We start from the raw sequence: 15070 nt of genomic DNA, 5'->3' as shown, positions 1-15070 counted from the left end.
GGGGCAAGCTAGATGGAATCTGAATTTGCCTAACTAAGGGAAACTGAGGCTGAGGTAAGAGAGTGCCAGGCTTAGGGATCAGAGGAACAAGCAAACCAGTCTGGTATACTTGTCCACCACCAACTGCATATGAGTGTCTACTGCAATGTTTAGGGGCAGAGGCCCCAGAATCAGAAGACTCTAGCTTGCCAATGACTCAGAGGGACCTCATTTACAGATAAGGTCACTAAATTCAGGGAGGACAGATGCAGCAACCAGGGTCAGACAGCTTGGCCAGAGGAGACAGGACCGGAATTAGGCCCAATCGGAATAGTCAGACCCTTGTGAGGGCATCAGTTTCCTTGTCTGCAGCATGGGTTTTGCAGGGCCTGTGGTGAGCTTCAGCAATGGAACGGCAAGTAAGGGCACAGCAGAGTCTGTCATGAGCCGGAGGGTTCTGGCTGCTACTGGCAGCCCGCTCCTCCCCTCATGAAACCAACAGGAGACATTCACACTCTGACAGCTCCCTCCACTGCTGAACTGCCCCTTCTGCCCTCTGCTTCTGGAACAGGCAGGCAGCTAGCACCTGGGTTGGGACAGAGCATGCCCAGTGCAGGAGGCCTTCTGCACAGGATGAGAGGTGAGGTGAAGGCATACTGCCTCTCCTGTGCTGGGATGGAGAGCTGCACAGGCTCACTCAAAGCCTGGACCTCTTCTTGCACTTTTCCCCATAGAAAAAGCTCACACTGTCTGAGGAGACCACAGAAGCTCAAGAAGAACTCAACTGTCCCAACAGCAGGGACTGGCTAAGTGAACACTCATCAGGCACACAATGAGACAAAGCTGCCATGAAAACGCATGCAGAGCAGGGCGTGGTGGCGCACACCTTTAATCCCAGCACACGGAAGGCAGAGGAAGGAGGATCGCTATGAGTTCAAGGCCACCCTGAGACTACATAGTGAATTCCAGGTCAGCCTGGGCTACAGTGAGACTCTACCTTGAAAAAACTAAAACAGAAAACTGAGAGTACCTGAAGAGATGCTCATGGTGTGCTGAGCAAGTAAAAGCTCAAGTGGCAGAACCTCCCTATTCTAAAAAAATAAAAATAAATAAAAAAAATCAGTTTGCAGACATGTGAGCATGCAAGGAAGGGGCTCACTTTATTTTTCTACACCACACGCATGTTTCTTTCCTTCTTTTTTCCTCAGAGGTTGAGGGTACACATGTCAGCGGTAGAGCACTTGCCCAGCATGCACGAAGCCATAGGTGCAACCTCCAGTCCCCTGCCACGACTGCCAACATGCACGCGTGCACACCAGCACATACACATGTAAAAAGAGCCTAACCAACTCTATTGGTGAGGTCCTAGGAAAAGGCAGAGAAGGGGTCCCCCAAACAAGACCTCTCACTCCCCAGCCTTCTGTCCCATTTGCACTGTCGCAAGCAAGCACTGTCTTCCTAACAAGGGCAAAGCTTCTCAGTGCAGCTACTCCCCTAAATGCTACACCGCAGGGGCTGAAGCGATGGCTTAGCAGTTAAGGCATTTGTCTGCAAAGCCAAAGGACCCAGGTTCAATTCCCCAGGACCCACGTTAGTTAGATGCACAAGGGGGCGTCTGGAGTTCCTTTTGCAGTGGCTGAGCCCCTGGCACGCCCATCCTCTCTCTCTCTCTCTCTCTCTCTCTCTCTCTCTCTCTCTCCCTTTTTTTTGTCAAATAAACAAATACATTTTTTTTAAAATTTTTATTTATTTATTTGAGAGCGACAGACACAGAGAGAAAGACAGATAGAGGGAGAAAGAGAGAATGGGCGCGCCAGGGCTTCCAGCCTCTGCAAACGAACTCCAGACGCGTGCGCCCCCTTGTGCATCTGGCTAACGTGGGTCCTGGGGAACCGAGCCTCGAACCAGGGTCCTTAGGCTTCACAGGCAAGCGCTTAAACCGCTAAGCCATCTCTCCAGCCCAACAAATACATTTTTAAAACCTTTAAAAAATCTTATTTTAAAAAAAGAATATAAGTGAGACCCTACCTCAAAAAAAAAAAACCAAAAAAAAAAAAAAGAATATACACCTCATGTTGGGGTTGGTGTCTCCTGTTTGGGGCAGTGAGGAGGTTAGAAGTTCTGCAACTTTCTCCCATGCTTGCCCCCAGCCACCCACTGCGCCCATCCGAGTGCCCCTGCACATGGCTGTACTTCTTACCTTGGAATAAGCCTTCCCACCTTTCAGCTCCTGCAGAGAGGGAGACACACAAGCACAATGACTAGGGAACCAGGGCCCCTCTGAAGTAAGTCTTCCCAGGCCCCCCGAATGTGAGCGCCAGGACAGCAGGGCACAAAAAGGGGCTGAGCAACAGCCACATCTTCCCTTGAAGGGGACACAGCAGGAGAGTGGCCTAAAACGCCATCCCCACCCTCAGCTCTGGGCTCACAGCCTTCCTCCCACCCAGCCACAGAAGCTGGCCTCACCTTGCGCACAGACACCCGGAAGATGCAGGGGTCCAGCAGGCCGGTCGCTGGGTTGGCGCTCATCTTACAGGCAAAGGTGAACCTCTTCCGCCACCGCACGCAGTTCTCCTGCACCTCCTCCCTGTGGAGACAGGCTGGGTGAGCGTGGGACGGGGGACTGTGGAGCCCCCCCCCAAACCTAGGGCCTATAGGGATAGGGCAAGGGTCTTACTGTTGGGAGTGTTTGCACAAGTGTGTGCTAGTGTGATCATAAGCACAGAAAGAAAAGCATGCCATGAAAAATGAAGCAACTCTAAGACACTCTCCATGAGGTGAGGACAGGCTGTGGCAGCTGCTCTTCCCAGGCAGCCCCTGCCGCATTGAGTCTCAGCTCCAGCACGGGGAGGGGGGCAAGGGGGGCCCCATCTCTCTGACCTTGGCGGGCCCATTATCTGTGCCTGCCAGGCTCCTGCTGACCACCTCATATGACCTCTCATTAGTCTTCTCAGGCCTGACTATGCAGCCCCTGTACTGATAAGAAGCCACAGCTAGGTCAATTCCTCGGATCTCCAGTCAGCCACCCTCACTGGGGCCCGGCCAGACTTCAGAACCACGAGTAACAATAATGACAACAGCAATAATCCTAATAGCTGATGACCCCAGTGCTGCCTCCCACGTGCCAGGCACCGCTCAAAGCGCTGCGAAGCCAGTAATCAAGTCCTGCTCGAGTACCCTAGCTACCCAACCACCGTGTGGGCAGGTGCCATAGCCAGCCCAAGTCTCCAGAGAACCTGGAAGCTCTGAGATACCAATACAGGAACACTGAGTGAGGGGTTGGCCTTCTAGCCCTGGGACAAGTCCACAGTGACAATCTAGCACCCCTAAATGGGGAGGTCATCGTGCCCTGGGCACGGTGCAAGCGGTCCATCTGAGCTTGGCCTCGTTGCTGCAGGAGTGTGGAGAAAATGCTGCAGCCCCCACCCCCACTCCTGGCAGAATCAGTCCTCAGGAAGGGGTGGCCACGGAAGGGTGGGGTGCTGAGACAGTATCTCTGCTCAGCGCATCCCACTTAACCGGATGGACTGCCACGCGGACAGCTGAGAAGTGACCTCTCTACACTCTGGATGTCCCTGAGAAGCACAGGTCACCCGCCAGATCAAGGCTGCAGGTGAGGGTCAGAGAGGCATCTCCTCCTGGCTTCTCACAGCAGCTTGGGGGGGGGGGGCGGGGACGGGGGGGGGGGGGGGGTTGAGGCTCCACAAGATCACACCACCCAGTAACTGACCAAGCAAGGTGAAACCCAGGCTTCCAGCTTCCGAGTCAGAGCCCTCAATTGTCACCCAGGCTCGGGGGGCACAGAGCCCAGGAAACCCTGGTAACACAAGCCCATGGGCTTTGGGGCCAGCAGTGCCCTCTATGTGCCCCCAGAAACTGGCTCATGTCACAGAGCCCAGGAAACCCTGGTAACACAAGCCCATGGGCTTTGGGGCCAGCAGGGCCCTCTATGTGCCCCCAGAAACTGGCTCATGTCTTTCAGCAAACTGGCCATTCCTCAGCATCTACCGTGCTAGCAGAGGACTAGCAATTAGGTCTTCACCTGACAGAAATGGAACCGACACCCACACCAAAACCTGCATATCAATGTGCAGCGAATACTACAATAGCCAAAAGGTGATGGCAACTCAATGCCCATCCCTGGTGAATGGACATATGGACACACACACACGTCTGCTCCTGGCACAGAGGATTACTTGGTAACCAAAGAAAAGCAGCACTTACACAATGGGACTAACCTCATGTAGATTTCTTACAAAATGCCCAGAACTGGGCTGGAAAGATGGCTTAGTAGTTAAGGCACTTGCCTGCAGAGCCTAAGGATCTGGGTTCGATTCCCCAGTACCCACAAAAGCCAGATTCACAAGGTGGTACATGTGTCTGGAGTTTATTTGCAGTGGCTAGAGGCCCTGGTGTGTCCATTCTCTCTCAATAAATGAAAATAAATTTTAAAAAGTACCCAGAGCAGGCAAATCCAGAGAGAGAAAGTAGACGGTGTTTGCCAGGGGATGGAGGTGGGGAAATGAGGAGTAACAGCAAGCAGGCATGGGGGTGCTGTGTGGGGGATGAGAATGTTCACAGGACACTGGTGTGAGTGTTAAGAGCCACTGACTTGTGGGCTGGAGCCGGGACTGAGTGTGGAGTGCTGGCCTAGCACTCACAAGGCGCTAGGTTCCATCCCCAGTACCACAAAGCAACCCACTTAACCAACACTGAAGAGCACATTCAAGTGGATGGATAACGTGGTATGTGAGCCCAATGTTAAGAGGTTTAGATAAATAGAAATAAGGAAAACGGAGCAGGGGTGGGGGAAGCTGGGCAGAGGTGAGAAGGTACAGCTGCTAACTTTAGGCAAGTAGATGACCCTGATGGCAGTGATGAGTGTGAGGATGGACAGAGCAAACAATTAGCAAGTGCAAAGGCCTTGAGAACATGCTCGGTAAACAGAGACAGCAAGAAGGCCAGTGGGGAGTGTGGTGGTTTGAATAGAATAGATGGCTCCCAATATATTCAGTTCTTTATTGTTTGTAGTTTGCATCTGCTGGCTACCTGGCTGGTGGCAATGTCACTGGGTGATCTTAAAGTGTGGTGGTGGGTTTCCGGATTTCAACCTAAAGATATGCAAGTGTGCCTAGCTGGAGTTCCTGAAGTGTGCTGTGGCTTTTGACCTTTAGGCTTGTGCTTCTCTCTGTAGCTTGGTCCTGTGAAGGCAGGCCAATTTCTTCTGCCATTATGGAACTTCCCCTGGACCTGTAAGCTTCAATAAATTTCCCTTCCTCCGTAACTGTGCCTGGTCTGGAAGTTTATGTCAGTGAACCTGAAGCTGTCTGTTACAGGGAGAGAGGAGGGGCTGGGGATGCCACTGGTGAGAGGCTGGGGGTCAGCTCTCTGGACCTCACTCTGAGGGCAGACACACAGGCTGTGTGGATCCTTAGACCCTACCCCTACCCTACCTAGGAGTGGGAACACCTGCAGGAGACCTGAGGGAGCTGGCAGTTGGGACATGCTCAAACACCCAGAGGAATTAGAAACACCCAGAGGAATTAGGATTAGAGTCCTGGAACAAAGGCAAATTGCCTACCCCACCCTCTCCCGCCTAAGAGACTTGCCATGGGAACACCAGCCAGGAAGCCCAGAGGCACATTTGTGGTTCCTGTCAGCCCTGCTAGGCCAGACTAGAGAGAAAGCCACGTGGAGCCCTCCCAGGCTCAGGTGACAGGCGTGTTCCCTCCTTCTGCAGGAAGGTGAGCAGGGCAGAGCTCAGGGATCCCTCCTGTTTCCACAGAACTCTGAACAATTAGGGTTACATGTCACCACCCCTAGGGGAAGAAGCCCGCAGCCTCACCCTGGCCCACGGGGGGGGGGGGGGGGGGGGTCACAACAAGGGTGAAATAAACACCACAGCGGCAGTCACTTCCTGAGGACCTACTGTGCCCTCTGCCACTCTTCAACACGGAGGGGTGGCCTTTCCCGTGGCTCGCTGTCACATGGAGAAAGTGAGGCCCAGAAATGCTTATACTAAGTCTAAGAGCTACAAAAAACCTAGCTTGCCTCTCCACGCCCCCAGGCCTGCCTGCATCTACGGCCTGGGCACAGACCTGCAGGGATGGCAGAGGCACCCTAACAGGCCCAGGGCCCCTCTAGAGAGGATAGAATGAGGTCCCAGACACAGGGCAGGGAGGAGAAGAACACAAGCTCAGGCCAAAGGGGCGCAGAGGGATGCTTGGAAAGAGGCGGACTGAGGATGCCAAGTGGACAGCCATGAGCCAGAGGGGTAGGAGGTGGCTAGGCTGGGTTTGAGGGACTCTTGGACAAGTTTCCCTCAAAAACTTTTCTACTGAGCACACACTGTGCTTTGGACACTGCCAAAAGCCCCAGAGACGGAAGCAGTGCACAAATAGACAGGATCCCTGCCTTTGAGGGGCTGATAACTGTGGCAGTGGGTAGGAGACTCACAAAACTAGGCAAAGGTGTGTCCTAGGTGTATTAAGTGTCATGGGGAAAAGGAATGGAGGAAGGGGGCCTCCTGCAAGTCACACATGAGGGGAAAGTGGGCAGGGAAGCCCTTAACAGGAGGTGATATAAGAGCAAAGAACTGAAGGAAGAGAGAGAGCAAGAGTCACACAGGTATATGCAAGTCAATGTATAAGGAACAACAAGGACAAAGGCCCCAAGGTCCTTTGGAATGTGGACAATGTGTGTGCAGAGCGGCAAGGGGGCCAGGAAGGGGCAAAGAGTGGCAGGAAGGGAGATGAAGAGGGAGATTTGGCCTCTCACACCCACACGGGGTGAGAGGCCCCAAGCCTTCCCAACTGTACAACAGGAAACTGCTCAGTGGCATGAAGCAGGTAATTGGCAGAAAGGAGGGAAGGGAAGGGGGTGCTCTTGTTCACCAACAAGGAAAGAGCCCTGTTCCACCAGCAGGAAAAGCATCATACAGGAGGGCTGTCTAAACAATGGCACGGCCTTTATTTTTCAAAGGGACATATACAAATGTTGGTGTGGTAGAAAATGTTGGAGATGGCCCCACAATATCACACTGAAAGTGAGGGTCATCTTGGGCCACAGAATTGTCTGTAGGCTAGAGATGAGGAGGCAGGGAGGGGACATTGTACCTTTATTACAATTTTTGGTGGTATACCTGGGGATTGAACCCAAGGCCTTACACACGTATAAGTGTTTTACCACTAAGCTACAACCCTAGCTACCCCCCATTTATTTATTTATTTATTTTGAATTGGAAGAATTCGTTGTCAAATTTAGCTAATGCATGCCTTGGATAAAGGAAACAAACTCCTCTCAGAGTCCTGGAGATTGCAGGGTGGTAAGAGGCAGAAAAGCCACCATGGAGATGGCAGAGGCGTCCTGAAAAGTGAGGACCCCAAGAGAGTCAAGGAATCTGAGAGCTCGGCACCACCCTGTGGCATCTGAAACTTCAAGGGACTGAGGGTGCTAGGAGAGCAGAGGCTGTCAGGGTGCTGTGCATCCATGGAGCAGTGTCAAAGACATGTCCCACTGAGCAGAAGCCAGGTAGCTGCCGGCCTTGGAAGGAGAGGAAGTGGGAAATATAAAGCACATGAGCACCTGCAGATCTCAGGAAGGCCAAGGTAGGGGGATTGCTATGAGTTTGAGGCCAGCCTGGGTTATAGTGAGATCCTGGCTGAAATAAAGAAAGCTGGAGAGATGGCTTAGCGTTAAGGTTAAGGCGCCTGCCAGCAAAGCCAATGGACCCCAGGTTCCATTCCTCAGTACCCATGTTAAACCAAGGGGTGCATGTGTCCGGAGTTCGTTTGCAGTGGATAGAGGCCTAGTACACACATTCCCATCCCCCCACCTCTTTCTCAGTTCTCTCTCAAATAAATAAATAAATATATGCATATATATACACACACATATATGCATACACACACATATATATACATATACATATACACATACATATATATTTCTTTGGGGGGGGGGTTCAAGGTAGGGTCTCACTCTAGCTCAGGTGACCTGGAATTCACTATGAAGTCTCAGGCTAGCCTTGAACACATGATGATCCTCCTGCCTCTGCCTCCCAAGTGCTGGGATTAAAAGCATGCACCACCACGCCAGTCTCAAAAATAAAATTATTTTATTTTATTTATATATATATATATATATTTATTTATTTGCAGGTAGAGAGAGGAGAGAGTATGGGATCACTGGGCCTCTTGCTGCTGAAAATAAAATGTACCACTTTGTGTGTCTGGCTTCACATGGGTACTGGGGAATCAAACCCAGAGAATCAGGCTTTACAAGCAAAAATTATTTTTTTTAAAAGAAATCAATCACACCCTCCAGGTCTCAGGGTCCATTGCGGCAGAGGTGGCAGAAAGAATGTAAGAGCCGAAGGAAGGGTACCACTCCTTACATACAACTGTCTGGACAGAAACTGGCCTCTATATCCAAGACCTTGTTCCCAGTGCCTAGAAATACCTATACCCTCATAATAGGAGAAAAAGATGATGACATCAAATTAAAAGAGAGACTAATGGAGAGAGGGAGGGATATGACAGAGAGTAGAGTTATGAAGGGGAAAGCAGGGAAGGGGTGGGAAATACCATGGTTTGTTATTTGTAAGTATAGAAGTTGTCAATGAAAATTATACATATTTAAAAAAAAAAGAAAGCAAGAAAGGGCTGTGGAGATGATTCAGTAGTTAAAAGGAGCTTATTTGCAAAGCCTGCCAACATGGGTTTGATTTCCCAGTATCCACATAAAACCAAATGCACAAAGTGGTGCATGCATCTTGAGTATGTTCGTAGCAGCAAGAGGCCCTGGCACACCCATGCGTATATGCTCTCTCTCTGTTCACAAACAAAAATATATGTATTTTTTTAAATGTGCATTGGGAAAATAGGCTGTGCATCCCCCTTCTCCATTACCTGTCCTGCTAATGTGGTTCAAGATAAGATTGGACAGCATCAATCAATTCTAGATTAATTTTTAAAAATTTATTTATTTGTGTGCATATGAGCTTAGCAGGGTCTTTTGCTGCTGCAAATGAGTGTTAGTTAGGCGTGTGCTCCACTTTGCATCTGGCTGTATGTGGGTATATATAGGGAAGCGAACTGGGTCAGTAGGCTTTGCAAGCAAGTTCTTTTAACTACTGAGTCAACCCTGGCCATATCGATATTTATTTATTTGAGAATGAGTGTGTGAGTGTGGGCACATCAGGGCCTCTAGCCACTGGAAACAACCTCCAGATGCATATACCACTTTGTGCATCTGGCTTTACATGGGCACTGGGGAATCGAAACCAGGCTGGCAGGCTTTGCAATCTCCTCAGCTCAACAATTTTAAAATCACAAAACTGAGCAGCGGGCATAGCTTTGGGAAGGCTTCTGCGTGCCCACAGCACCCACCCCAAAGCTGCCAAGAGATGTTCCAGAGGAAGGTCAGCTCCACTGAGGGCACAGGTGCAGTGAAGGATGAGCGCAAGCACACACTGGCCAGGCTGCCTGCCAAATCCATTCCAGCCAAAGTGGAAACAAAGCCAAAGAGAGACCGTGGGAAGATAAAACTCCAGGAAAAAAACAAAGTCCCAGCACAGGCAGAGGTAGGAGGATCACCATGAGTTCAAGGCTACCCTGAGACTACATAGTGAATTCCAGGTCAGCCTGGGCTAGAACAAGACCCTATCTCAAAGTACCAAAAAAGACGCGCAAACAAAAGAAGAAAAGAAGGGAGCAGAGGAAAAACAGGCTGAAGCAACTAATCCAAAAACTGATCCACCTGCAGAAAACGGAGACACTAAACAGAAGGTGAGCCCAGCCCCTGACGAAGTACAAGAGAGAGCAACAGTCTGACATCACTGTGTCCGTCAGCAGCCCTGTCTCCCTCCTGCACTACCCAGAGGGATGCTTTTATCAACTATTTTGTAAATGTAAGCTTTTTAGTAGCTCTAGAAACATTTTTATTTTTTAGGTTTGTTTTCTTTTTCCACTCTAGCCCAGGTTGACCTGGATCTCACTGTATTGTGCCAGGCTGGCCTTGAACTCACAGCAATTCGCCTACCTCTGCCTACTGAGTGCTAGGATTAAAGGTGTGTGTCACCACACTCCCTGATTTATTCCATTAAAAAAAAAATTGACTTATTTGAGGGCAGGAGGAAGAGAAAGAATAGGCATGCCAGGGTCTCTTGCTGCTGCAAAGGAACTTCAGTCATTCCAGTTTTTAAGTGTTAAGTAATTTTTTTTTTTTAGGGTAAGGTCTCACTCTAACCCAAGCTGACCTAGAACTCAATCTGTAGTCCCAGGCTAGCCTCAAACTCAAGGCAATCCTCCTACCTCCGCACCGAGTACTGGAATTAAAGGTGTGCGCCACCGTACCCGGATATGAGTAACTTTTTTTTGGGGGGGGGGTTCCAAGGTAGGGTTACACTGTAGCTCAGGCTGACTTGTAACTCACTATGTAGTTTTAGGGTGGCCTTGAATTCATGGCGATCCTCTTACCTCTGCCTCCCAAGTGCTGGGATTAAAGGTGTGCACCACCACACTGGCTTGGAGTAATTTTTAAAGAGACACAATACATGGTTTTCTATTTCGGTACTAGATGACTAAAATGCTTGTATACTCCTCCTTAGCACTAATAAAATTATGAATAGATGTATTATTGCCACCCTGAGACAACATAGTGAATTCCAGATCAGCCTGGGCTACAGTAAGACCCCACCTCAAAAAAAAAAAAAGAAAAAGAAATATTACAACTTTTGTTTGTTTGTTTTTCAAGGTAGGGCCTCACTCTAGTCCAGGCTGACCTGGAATTCACTATGTCCTCTCAGGGTGGCCTCAAGCTCACGGCAATCCTCCTACCTCTGCCTCCCAAGTGCTGGGATTAAAAGTGTGCACCACCATGCCCGGCTCTTCTTTTTTTTTTCTTTCTTTTTTCTTCTTTTTCTTAATATTGTCACTCTTTAGTCTGATGTTATTTAAGTTGTACAAAAATATTTTGTTATCTTCCTATAATAGAGGTCTGAACTTTAAACTCTTAAAATAGGCTAAAAAGTCGGGCATAATAATAATAATAAAATTAAATTAAAAAGTCGGGTGTGGTGGCACACATCTTTAATCCCAGCACTTGGGAGGCAGAGGTAGGAGGATCATTGTGACTTCAGGGCCACCCTGAGACTACACAGTGAATTCCAGGTCAGCCTGGGCTAGAGTGAGACCCTACCTCAAAAAAACAAAATAAATAAATAAATAAAATAGGTTAAAAATAAAAATAATGTTTTTTGGGGGGCAGAACACCAAACCTTAGCTCAAGGCCCTGCAGTCAATTCCTAGCCCCAAACTGACGACTAAATAAATAAAATGAAGGTCTGGGAGATGGTTCAGTGGTTAAAGACGCTTGCAAAGCTTTCTGGTCCAGGTTCAATTTCCCAGTGCCCACATAAAAGCCAGATGCACAAAGTAGCACATATTTTTGGAGTTTGTTTGCAGTGGCAAGAGGTCCTGGAATACACACTCTGCTTTCAGATAAATAAATAAATAAAAGTAAGCAAGTAAGTAAGTAAATAAATAAATAAATGCATGCAAAACCAAGACCCAGAAATCATTCCAACCCAAGAAGGCATGGTTCTATAGGAGCCCTGGACACATGGCTGAATAAGCCCATGTGAGTAAGACTGGTGTGTGGGGACAGTGGCCAGAAGGGGGCAGCTCAGCCAAACCTGACAACGATGCAGGTGAGGCGTGCTGGGCCACTTCCTGTGTTTGTTTCCCAGAGTTGTTCCCTCACTCAAAATTTAACTGTCAAGGATTGGGGAGATGGCTCAGCAGTTACAGATACTTGCTTACAATCCTGCTGGCCGGAGTGTGATTCCCTAGCACCCACATAAAGTCTGCATACCTCCTATGGCAATGGGAGTTGAAGCCAGGAGAGCCCAGACACTCACAAGCCAGCTAGTCTGGCTGGCATCCAGCAGCAAGATAACGAAGCTAAAAGGCCGGGCGTGGTAGCACACGGCTTTGATCCCAGCACTTGGGAGCAGGCAGAGGTAGGAGGACTACATGAGTTCGAGGTCACCCTGGGCTAGAGTGAGACCCTACCTGGAAAAAAACAAAAACAAACAGCAACAAAAACCCAAGGGAGACTGCATTTCAAAAAAGGTGAAGGGGAGCCAGGTATGGTGGCTCACACCTTTAATGCCAGCACTTGGGAGGCAGAGGTAGGAGGATCACTAGGAGCTCAAGGCCACCGTGAGACTACAGAGTGAGTTCTAGAGTCAGCCTGGTCTAGAGTGAGACCCTACCCTGAAAAACCAAAAGGGGGGGATGTGAAAGGGGGACTAGAGAGATGGCCAGTGATTAAAGCACTTGCCTGCAAAGCCTGAGGACCCAGATTCAGTTCTCCAGTATCCATGTAAAGCCAGATGCACAAGGTGGCTCATGAGTCTAAAGGTCATTTACAGTGGCTAGAGGCGCTGGTGTGCCCATTCATTCTCTTTCTCTCTCTGCCTCTTGCTCTCTCTCAAATAAATAAATAAATAAATAAATAAATTTAAAAGTATTTTTAAAAAGGTGAAGAGGACAAACACCCTTAAGTTTTCTTCTGATGACCTCTTCCATGACGTACACACACTCACACATACAATTTTTTAAAATATATTTTGTTCATTTTTTATTTATTTATTTGAGAGCGACAGACACACAGAGAAAGACAGATAGAGAGAGAGAGAGAGAGAATGGGCGCGCCAGGGCTTCCAGCCTCTGCAAACGAACTCCAGACACGTGCGCCCTCTTGTGCATCTGGCTAACGTGGGACCTGGGGAACCGAGCCTCAAACCGGGGTCTATAGGCTTCACAGGCGAGCACTTAACCGCTAAGCCATCTCTCCAGCCACCCACACACAATTTTTAAAAAGTGTAAACAAGGGCTGGAGAGATGGCTTAGCAGTTAAGCACTTGCCTGTGAAGCCTAAGGACCCCATTTTGAGGCTCGATTCCCCAGGACCCAAGGAGGTGCACGCGTCTAGAGTTCATTTGCAGTGGCTGGAAGCCCTGGCATGCCCATTTTCTCTCTCTCTCTCTGCTTCTTTTTCTCTCTGTCACTCTCAAATAGATAAATAAAAACAAAAACATTTTTTAAGTGTAAGCAAGTTAAAATTAAATGGAGAAAAAGGAACAAGGTTAGGAGGGCTGCTTATATGAAAAAGGGATTTGAGTCTCACCTAGCAGATTCAAGCCCTGAGTCCACTCTTGCCCTCCTGAGGCACTGTCAAGTGGGGACACGCTACGTGATGTGGGAGACTGGTTGGTAGGGCTGGTGGTTGGCCCTCCCAGCTTGGGGTATCAGGATGTGCCTCCCCACTGCTCCTTGCTGCCCCTGCCCAGGACAGGTAATTACAGAGACAGGTTTTGTTTTTAGCTTTAAGATATACAATTAGACCTGCAAATCCCAGCAAGGCAGGGTGAGCCCTCCACCCACCGCGGCCGCTGCAGCCACCACAGAGGCAGAATGCAGCTATTTCTGAGCTGTCCTGAAATAGAGCGAGGGCCCACCAGCCTGTGTACTCCAAAGCTCCGAACTTTGCCAGAGTTTTCCTGGCCCAGAAGGCCAGCCTGGCTCCCTGGCTGCCCTCTGCCTATCCCAGACAGCCATTAGGGAAACTCAGGGACCTGGACCCAAATGCCAAGCTGAGCCTCTGTGAGACATCCAAGCTGGCTGCAGGTACCAGCTCAGGTTGTGGGCACAGGGCAAACCTGGAGGGGATGCTTTGCAGGAAAAGAACTGGCAGCTACTGGAGTTTCAAGGAAGAAAGCTAAGGAGCTCATCACAGACACAGCAGGAGCGACTAGTCTAGGGTGACGTCAGAGCTGGGAACCCCCCCACACCCAAGGCTGTGGTCAGTTGGGTAAATGAGGACCAAGATGTCCCCGGTAATGAGGAGAGCAGAGAGAAGTCTGAGGGGGGCATGAGGCTACTAGGTGTCCAGGGAGGCCTCTGAAGAGAAAGGGTGATTTACCCAGGCACCGGGTTGTTGAGGTGACTCCTCCAATGCTCAGCCCACGGAGGGTATATAAAGAAGTCTGTTGTCAGGCACGGTGGCACATGCTTTTAATCCCAGGAGGCAGAGGTAGGAGGATCACTATGAGTTCAAGGCCAGCCTGAGACTACAGAATGAATTCCAGGTCAGCCTGGGTAGAGTGAGACCCTACCTCGAGGAAAAAAAAAAAAAAGTTGACCTGGCATCTTCAGGGCTACATCTTCCTAACGCCTGCCCTGTTGCCTTGGACTAGGCTAAAGTAAGCAGTGGACCTCAGTTTCTCAGATGGAACCTTTGAATACCCCCATCAAGGGCCACCCTGAGTCTGGGTCCCATGGTCCCTGAGGTCAGTTCACGGCCATATCCTCAGCACTTGGCCTGGGCATAGTAGCATCACTGTGCAGTGATGCAGCACCAGGATCCCGTAGCCTTGGTGGCCCCAGGTCTCTTTCATACAGACAACAGCGGCTCAGCGCTGTGGGAGCCACCTCCCACCCACACGGAGCCTCCCCCCAAAACTTGATCCTAAAGTGCATGCATGGCAGCAGTTGCAACCCCAACAAAGTTAGGAAAGGGAACCCCAAGGATTAGTGGGGCAGCCCAACCTATGACAGGGCTCCAGGGTGACAGTACGCCCACCCTCAGCACTTCACTTCCCAAGGCGTTAAGTGCCCGTCAGTACATCTGCCCACCACTATGGCATGTAAGGCAACAGATAGGGCTTTGCTCATGAGCAAAGGGGGATGTGAGGCCCAGCACACTCAAGGGACCATAAATGTGTCCACTAGCCTGCCAACAACCCAGAGTTCCCGTAGGCCCTGCAAAGACCGTGCACGGGACTTCTGTCAAGAGCTGACCTGTGCCTGCTCTGCAGTGCAGTACTTATCTGATCAGTACAAGCACCCCCACCACCTCCAATCTCATGTGAAAACCTCCACCTCCAGACATTACCAAACCTGCCCCAGTTGAGAACCAACCACTGCGAGGCGCTTTGGAAGCACTCTTTCAACAGTTTCCAGGTGACTCCAGCCTAGGGAGGTAGACATCTGTGTGTGACATTAGGGACCTCTCAACCCCAGCT

At 49.8% G+C, this 15070-nt stretch overlaps 1 protein-coding gene across 1 annotated transcript in view; it reads right to left on the bottom strand.

Moving 5' to 3' along the window:
* The window catches only part of Fam102a (family with sequence similarity 102 member A), a 42104-nt gene that overhangs the window by 11620 nt on the left and 15414 nt on the right, over positions 1-15070 (bottom strand). Inside the window, exons 2-3 of the mRNA XM_004671627.2 lie at positions 2446-2566; positions 2180-2209 (exon numbers count right to left, since the gene is read on the bottom strand). Of these exons, the coding sequence (XP_004671684.1) occupies positions 2180-2209; positions 2446-2566 (151 nt within the window). The remainder of the gene's footprint in view (positions 1-2179; positions 2210-2445; positions 2567-15070) is intronic.

This window comes from Jaculus jaculus, chromosome 1, assembly GCF_020740685.1.
Source record: "Jaculus jaculus isolate mJacJac1 chromosome 1, mJacJac1.mat.Y.cur, whole genome shotgun sequence".
NCBI classification, from domain to species: Eukaryota; Metazoa; Chordata; class Mammalia; order Rodentia; family Dipodidae; genus Jaculus; species Jaculus jaculus.
This window is presented reverse-complemented; position numbering and strand designations above follow the sequence as displayed.